The 8402-nt window shown below is 44.9% G+C and overlaps 1 protein-coding gene across 1 annotated transcript; it reads right to left on the reverse strand.

The window, feature by feature from the left end:
- Nucleotides 1-7091: 7091 nt before the first annotated feature.
- Nucleotides 7092-8164, reverse strand: LOC147629816 (2-hydroxyisoflavanone dehydratase-like). The gene has a single exon (XM_086810859.1). It carries the CDS (start codon nt 8141-8143, stop codon nt 7163-7165), a length of 981 nt encoding a protein of 326 aa, XP_086666985.1. The 5' UTR covers nt 8144-8164; the 3' UTR covers nt 7092-7162.
- Nucleotides 8165-8402: the final 238 nt, after the last annotated feature.

The raw sequence follows: 8402 nt of genomic DNA on the forward strand, positions 1-8402 counted from the left end.
ACCAATGTTATAATCCGCCATATTGAATTGATCTTTGCTCACTTGCGTGCTCAACCTAAGAGAGAGAGAGAGAGAGAGAGAGAGAGAGAGAGAGAGAGAGAGAAGTATTATAAAAATGAGAGAGACAGAGAGATAGAGAGAACCATCGTTCCAAAGCACATACATGCTAGAGTGATAAAGATAACTAGGAATTTTTAATCATTTAAAATATCCGTTGAGCGTCGCTTATGTGATGCCCGTCATCGTTTAAGGGATGCTCTGGAGATACATGTCTTTTAAGCGACGTCCAATCACAAGCCTCGTTTATGCGATGCATTTTTTGTCGCTTAAGCGATGTTCTTTCATCACTTATGCAACGTCTGGGCGTTGCTAGTGGGGTCACATAAGCGACACACCATAGCGACGCCCAGAGCAACGTCCATAGCGATGCAAACAAGCGTCGCTCTACGGGAGGGTTATGTTGTAGTGTATACATTTAGAGGAGGGGGTTTCTTAACCAATTTTTGTTGGAATTAGGGTTGCAGGAATGCACACACAACTTCAAGAAGATGAGGAAGCTTGAGCACAACACAATAGTGTATTATGAGTGCCAAAAATGAAAGATAACAAGCCCTAGAAGATAATGGGCGTATATACAATGCACGGGGGAAAAAACCTCCTAGTGAGGGAAAAAGTGCCCCGGCGGTCCTAAGTGTGTTCACACACATCACTACTATAATATGGTAACAAATCCCCCCTGGAGTGATGCGGTGAACAAGAGCTAGCACTCATGTATAGGGAAGTGTCTAGCTATGTGGACGAATCCACAAAAGGGAGTAAGCCCAAAGCTTTGCGAAAAGCTTCGAACTTCTCACGAGGCAGAGCCTTTGTGAAAAGGTCTGCAAGGTTATCCTGTGTTGGCACATAAGCCAAACTGATCTCTCCTGCAGAGAGTCTCTCCCTGACATAATGGTAGTGCACCTCAATGTGCTTCGTACGAGCATGGAACACTGGGTTCCGCGCAACTGCCAATGCGCTCTGACTGTCAGTGAAGATGGTGGTGGCAGATGGCTGCCCAACACCCAAATCAGCCATAAGGCGTCTGAGCCACACACACTCAACCGTAGCTGTGAAAGTTGCCCTGTACTCAGCTTCACAACTAGAAGTGGCCACAGTAGGCTGCTTCTTGCTCAACCATGATATGCATGAGCTTCCAAGCATGAAGCAAAAACCACTCGTGGACACGCGTGTGTCATAACAACCAGCCCAGTCAGAATCTGAAAAAACATGTAAATCTGGCGGCAATGATCCCCCCTTGGGATAAAACAACCCAAGATGCCGAGTACCACTCAAATAGCGAAAGATACGCTTCACTGCCTGCCAATGCTTAATGCCTGGGCTATGCATAAATCTGCTCACCTGTGAGACTGCAAACTGAATGTCTGGCCTCGTAATGCATACATAAATGAGGCAACCAACAGCTGTCTGATAGAGTGTGACATCAAAGTGATCTCCAGCATCATGAAGACTCAACTTCAAACCTGTCTCCATTGGAGTAGCAATAGGCTTGCAGTCTTCAAGGCCAAATCTCCGCAACAATGTCTCAATATACTTTGTCTGACACAAAGCAATACCTCCATCACACTGCTTAAATTGTATCCCCAAATAATGATGCAAATGCCCCAAATCTGACATCTCAAAAGAGGCATTCAAATCAGCCTTAAAATCAGCAATATGACTCTCATTTGGTCCTGTGAGCAGCATGTCATCGACATAGAGAGCAATGATTAGATGTACACCATCCACACGTTTAACATACAAAGTGCTTTCTGTTGGACTATTCTGAAACCCATGTGCAGTTAAATATGCATGTATCTTTTCATACCAAGCTCGTGGAGCTTGCTTTAAACCATATAAAGCCTTTTTTAACCTGCACACTTTGTTTTCCTGCCCTCTTTGAACAAAACCACGAGGCTGCGATACATACACCTCCTCATGCAATTCTCCATTTAAGAACGCAGTCTTTATGTCCAGCTGATGTACATTCCAACCATTATGAGCTGCTAATGCACAGATGCTACGAACAGTGGTCATACGACATGTGGGAGCAAAAGTCTCATCAAAATCAATGCCCTTCTCTTGAGCATAACCTTTTGCAACAAGCCTAGCCTTATGGCGATCCACTGTGCCATCAGGCTTACGCTTCAATTTGTATACCCACTTAGTGCCAATGGCCTTCTTGCCAGGGGGCAAGTCACATAAAGACCATGTACTATTCTTCATAATAGCATCGTATTCTGCTTGCATAGCAGCCATCCAATTTTCTGAACTTTGTGCCTCATCAAACGAAACAGGCTCACTTTCATCGCACATACTAGAAACAGCCAATGCATAACAATCTGACGCATAAGAGGCACCATGAGAGCCAGAACGAGTGCGACTAGACAAAGGGGCATCCAACTTGCTGTCACGCAAAGTCTGCACCAGCCATCTAGGCATATTCCTAGAGCCCTCAATCTCTTGTCTCTCATCCTCAAGTGCATCATGCACATCTGCATCAGATATAGGCTGATCTGTGCCATCATTTAAAACTTGCATAGGCTGAAAAACTGCCTCATGAGGTATTGCACTTGACTGTGCACCACTGAAAAGAGGCAACAATGTATCATAGACATCACGTGAGCTGATATCTGTCTCCTTAGTACATGAAACCAAGGGCTGAACTGCATCTTCCACAAATACAACATCACGGCTAACCAAAATGCGCTTTGTCTGTGGATGATACAAACGATAGCCTTTGCTCTCAGCACTATATCCAACAAAAATACATTTGACAGCTTTGTCATCCAATTTTCTGCGATGTTGCACAGGCACTAATGCATATGCCAGGCAACCAAAAACACGTAAATGGCCAACAGATGGCTTGCGGCTATGCCAAGCCTCATATGGAGTGACAACCTGTAATGCTTTGGTGGGACACCTGTTTAGTACATAAGTGGCACACATGACAGCCTCAAGCCAAAAACCATGTGGTAGACTTTGACTCTTAACCATACATCTTGCCATTTCCATGAGAGACCTGTTTTTTCTCTCAGCCACACCATTTTGCTGTGGTGTATACGGCACTGTACATTGGTGTTTTATCCCACGCTCAGCCAGAAATGCATTAAATTCTGAAGACATATACTCCCCCCCTCGATCTGAACGGAGGGTGCCCATCTTACTTTCTGACACATTTTCAGCCATAACCAAAAACTGTTTGAAGCACAAAAACACTTCGGACTTTGCCTTCAAAGGATATACCCATGCATGCCTGGTAAAATCATCAATGAAAGTCACGAAGTAAAGGTAGTTTCCAAATGATGGAGTTTGCATGGGACCACAAACATCACTGTGAACAAGCTGCAATCTGCGTTCAGCTCTCACTGATCCATCTTTGGGAAAGGAAGCACGCTGCATTTTACCCAATATGCAGCCCTCACAAACATGCTTGACAGGTGCCTCAAGCTTAGGCAAAGAAGACACCATTTCAGATTTCTGCAGGTGCAGCAAACTTGCAAAATTCAGATGACCAAAACGTGCATGCCACAGTTTTGCATTTGAAATAGCCTGCGTATCCATAATAGCACATGCTGAATCCTCTACACATTTGCCATCCATATTGAGCTTATACAGCCCTCGACATAGTGAACCAGATGCTACAATGATGTCACCACAAGAGAGATCATGAACAGTACATCTGTCATCCACAAATTTTACAACCAAACCTGTTTTGGCAAATGCGGAGACTGACAGCAGATTCTTTTTGATCCCTGGCACATACAATGCATCAAAAAGTGTAAAGGTGTTGCCATTTGCAACATTCAGCACAATCTGTCCAACTCCTTCAACGGGATAAGAGGAGTTATTGGCACAAGTGACAGTATTCCCTGTGGGAGCAGACTCAAGGAAAGTGAATAAACTGCGCTGCGAGGTGATATGCTTAGTGGCACCACTGTCAAAGTACCATACATCTGAATCTACTGCAGACATACATGTGTCATGCAAAGATGGGTCATAACTGCACTGCGCATTGAATGCCCATTCTGTATCTAGCACAACATTAGCAGATTCATTGTTAGAAGGAGAGGCATCTGCAACAGCCATACCAGCCTCTTTCTTCTTAGCTTCTTTCGCAGCCAGCTTAGGACACGCTTTGATGACATGATCATTTCCCTTACAGTACTTGCAAAATGTCTTCTGTTTGTCACCCTTCTTCTCATCTTTGTCTTCCTTCTTTGGTTGCGCAGCATTTGCAGATTTCTGCTTACTAGAAGAAAAGCCAGCTTTACCTTTCCCGCTTCTCTGACTAGCAACGAAAGCTTGATCTGCGACACGCATAATATTCCTGTTTTGCCTTGACTGGTCTTCTTGCAGCAAAACAGAAACTAACTCCTCAAATGATAAGGCATTGGGATTGCCTTTCATCATCAAGCGAAGAGTGGAAGCAAAACCCTGATAAGAATCTGGTAGACCATTCAAAACAGTCTGCACAAGTGAACTGTCTGACAGGATTTCATCTGCAGAAATGAGCTGCTCTTTGAAATCCTTGATCTTTGTCAAAAAGCTATCCATAGAATCACCTTCGTTCATATGCTCACTCTCCAACTGTTTTCGGAGATAAGCAACACGAGCCTCATTTCTTGCCTGATACAATGTGGCAAGTACATCCCAAGCATCCTTAGAAGTCCTGCAGGAGCGAATATGTGGGATAATGGTACGTTTGACAGACAGCGCAATCAAGGCATGAGCCTGCGCATCTCTACCATCCCAACGAATCTGCTCTGCTGAAAGTGGTGGTTCTCGAACAGCTGCTACAGCACTTGTGCCTGCACCATCATCAACAGTACCTGTTTCTGATGTGTTTGCTGCATTCCCAGCCACAATAGGACGTGCATCAATACCCTGCACAATGTTCCATAACCCCTTTGCTACCAATACATGTCGCATCATATATGCCCACAATGGATAGTTGGTGCCATCCAACTTATCCTCAGCAGCCAACATGCGGAATACATCATTGTTGTCAGCCATGGCCAATGACTGTACTACTAGATGTAAATGCTGTCTGTAAGAGGCAAACCTGTATAAAATCGACCTGTGCTATGTAGCACAGCCCAAAACAGACGAATGGGAACCTGTCCTGCAGATTTCAATCTTGACAGAAAATCTGCACAGTAGGACGATTTTGCCTGCGCAGTACTTGGAATGCAAAAACGGAGGGCGAAATGACCTCAGATCAAAATTCTGAAACGACCAAGCCCTACGGGCTTTCCCACGGCATATACTAACCTGCAGACGCTCGTGAAACCTCGTCGCAATCGGAGGAGATGAAGCGGCAGGTGCCGGTGATGCTGCCCGGGAGGAGGAAGCCTGCTCTGATACCAATTGTTGGAATTAGGGTTGCAGGAATGCACACACAACTTCAAGAAGATGAGGAAGCTTGAGCACAACACAATAGTGTATTATGAGTGCCAAAAATGAAAGATAACAAGCCCTAGAAGATAATGGGCGTATATACAATGCACGGGGGAAAAAACCTCCTAGTGAGGGAAAAAGTGCCCCGGCGGTCCTAAGTGTGTTCACACACATCACTACTATAATATGGTAACAATTTTGAGAAAAAAACCATAAGTTTATGAAAAAAAGGGGTCATTTTATTCACGAAAGTATGTAAGTGTAAGGGGTTTCTTAACATACTCGAATGCATGTGATATGTAAGATTTCTTTATAGTGCACTCCTGGAGATCTTTGATATGTAAGATTTCTTTATAGTGCACTCTCGGAGATCTTTACACATCTACAATTGGTGTGCTAGCCTTGTTCATCATGTGACGCGTTCATAGGTGTTCTCAGTTACCTCATTTCCTTGTAAGTTCAACTCACATTACACTCCCACCCATGTGAACCCCCCCAACTCTCTTCATGTTCTCTGCTTTTTTTAATCCATACATTATACTCCTGCCCTTGTGAAACCTAGTGAAATACATTTGAAATACATAGCTTGCCAAGAAACCACACATCAAATTTCTTTTTCTTAACACTTGTAACCCTAGTTATTTAAACCTTTCTTTAAGCTCAGCTACAATGACTCTTTTTTTTTGGGTTGTGCTAGTGTAAATGAATTGAAGAGTATTGAAACATTTCAAGATGTGGTTCATTATGAACTCACCTCGTGCTCATATATAGTAAAGGAAAACAACAAGAAATAAGATTTATCAACAAGTATAGAAACATGTAGTGGTTCATTATTAATTCATGAAGTGCTAAAACGACAAGAATTAAAAGTTTTCAACAACACAAAGATAGCTAGACCCTAGAGATTAGAGAACATGAAGAAAAGAATGGAGGTGTGTGAAAGTTGAAACGCAAGCAAGAAATAAGCTAAAAAAAGATTTTTATAACTTTGTGTGGGTAGCCTATTTCACAACTTTGTGCCTTTAATAAAAAAGCCATTCACGTGGCTTTTCTTATTAAGCGTCTTATGCTAAGGTCTCTTTCTCTCCCTCGTCTCTTCCCTGCTTCCTCGAGCTCACCATAGCCAGCCAGCCCAACCTCTATCCATTGCCCCGTCTTATTTCACTCTTTTTATGTATGGCATTAATTTATTAATGCCCCTTAATGTTAATGTGGGCATTAATAAATTAATGCCTATATTATACCTTAGCATTTGCTAAGGTATAGACACCTTAGCTTGAAGTGTCTACAGGAGAGACACGAGGATAGAATCAAGGCATGGAGCTTTCTCGTGCTATTGGAAAGAGAGAGGCGATGATTGCCTCACAAGCAAGGAGATGGAGCAGAGTTTCAAAGAGACAGAGGAGACGTCTGCCTCACGCGAGCAGAGTTGAAGAGAGATAGAGAGGGGCGATGGACTGTAGATGAAAGAGAGGGAGGGCATAGACCCTGTGCGCAAAGAGAGAGAGAGAGAGAGAGAGAGAGAGAGAGAGAGAGAGAGAGCACTGTGTGTTCGGTGTGGGGAAGCTGGCAGAGTAGGCACATAGTAGCCATGTAGATAAAATAGGGATTTTATTGGATTTCATACTAACATAGGGTTATCAAAAGTTACCGAAAATAAAAACCTGCATTTATTAATTAATCAATGCCAAAGAAAAAGAAAAAGATTTTGGTGGTTGTGCGATCCTCAAAGGGAAGGGTTGATGAAATGGCACAGCTCGTGGAGAAAGGGGGGGACGTTTTTGGAAAGCGGGGTCAAGAGATGGAACACGTGGTCTTCATCCTCCGAGACGAAGAGCTTGGCCTCTTTGCCCGCTTCCACCAAAGCCTCGTAATAGACGATCCCTCGGTCTCTCAGCCCATCGTTGTTAGCAACCGCAACAAGCATGCGCGGTAAGGCCGCACGTGCCAGGGAGTGGGCCTCAGAGGCTAACGGGTCTGCAAACGGGTGCTCTTTGCTTACCCCGCTATACTTCCAGACGTTATCCTCTAATGCAGATGCTGCTGCTGTTGAAGCCCCGCACGAGAAAAAAGGATGGATCAAGATGATACCCTGCACCGAAATCTCCTCCAAACTCTGCCCTAACCCTACCCCTCCATCACTTCCAAACCCTAGCCCTGCCGCTTTCATGGCCACATGGTGAGCAATGTTCGCCCCTGCGCTGTCCCCGCCCAGAAAGCACCTCGAGAAATCAGCATGGCTAGCAAGCCATGGATCGGCCGATGACACCTCCATCTTCGCCTGCTCGTTGAGCCACACAAGGGCTTCGAAGCAATCTTCATAAGCTGCGGGCAATGGATTCTCCGGGGCCAAACGATAGTCCACAGAAACAATCAGGACGCTAGCCTCCACGGCGAGCTTGCAGAGAAACGCATCGTTGAAAGGGAGGGCAGTGCTTCCAACGAGGAAGCCTCCGCCATGGAAGTAGAGGAGAACCGGGAGCTTCTGATTGTTGTTGTTATGGCAGACGGGGGGCAGGAAGAGGCGAGCCCAGGTGCCGTGGCCAGGGTTGAGGGTAAGGTCTTCTGTGGCAACCTCATGGGGGGAGGAAGAGGAGGGGGGCAATGGTGCGGGGTCGTATGGAGCGCGATGGATGGAGCCATCGGTGTAGACGGTGAGGTTACGAACGGTGAACAATACATCAGAGTGCTCCACAACACTTGACATTGTAGGGGAAGGAAGGATGAGGATGCTATGTATGCTAATGCCCCCAAAAAAATTAAGAGGGAGGCATGATGTGTGTGTGTGTGTGTGTGTGTGTGTGTGGAGCCCGGAGTCGTATTTTTGACCTTTCTTGCACTAAAAGATAAAAGTACAAAGAAATAAGAGGAGGGAGGGGGAGGGGGAGGGGGAGAGAAAGAGAGAGATGCACTCTACCACCTTTATTTAAATGTACAATAATAGAAAAGGGGTTAAACTTGAGAGA

Source organism: Cibotium barometz, chromosome 17, assembly GCF_041138505.1.
Source record: "Cibotium barometz isolate CiBa-2024 chromosome 17, ASM4113850v1, whole genome shotgun sequence".
Taxonomy (NCBI): domain Eukaryota; kingdom Viridiplantae; phylum Streptophyta; class Polypodiopsida; order Cyatheales; family Cibotiaceae; genus Cibotium; species Cibotium barometz.

Excerpts from the sequence above, each read along its gene's own strand:
- LOC147629816 (XM_086810859.1), bottom strand. The coding sequence starts at position 8,143 with ATGTCAAGTGTTGTGGAGCACTCTGATGTATTGTTCACCGTTCGTAAC.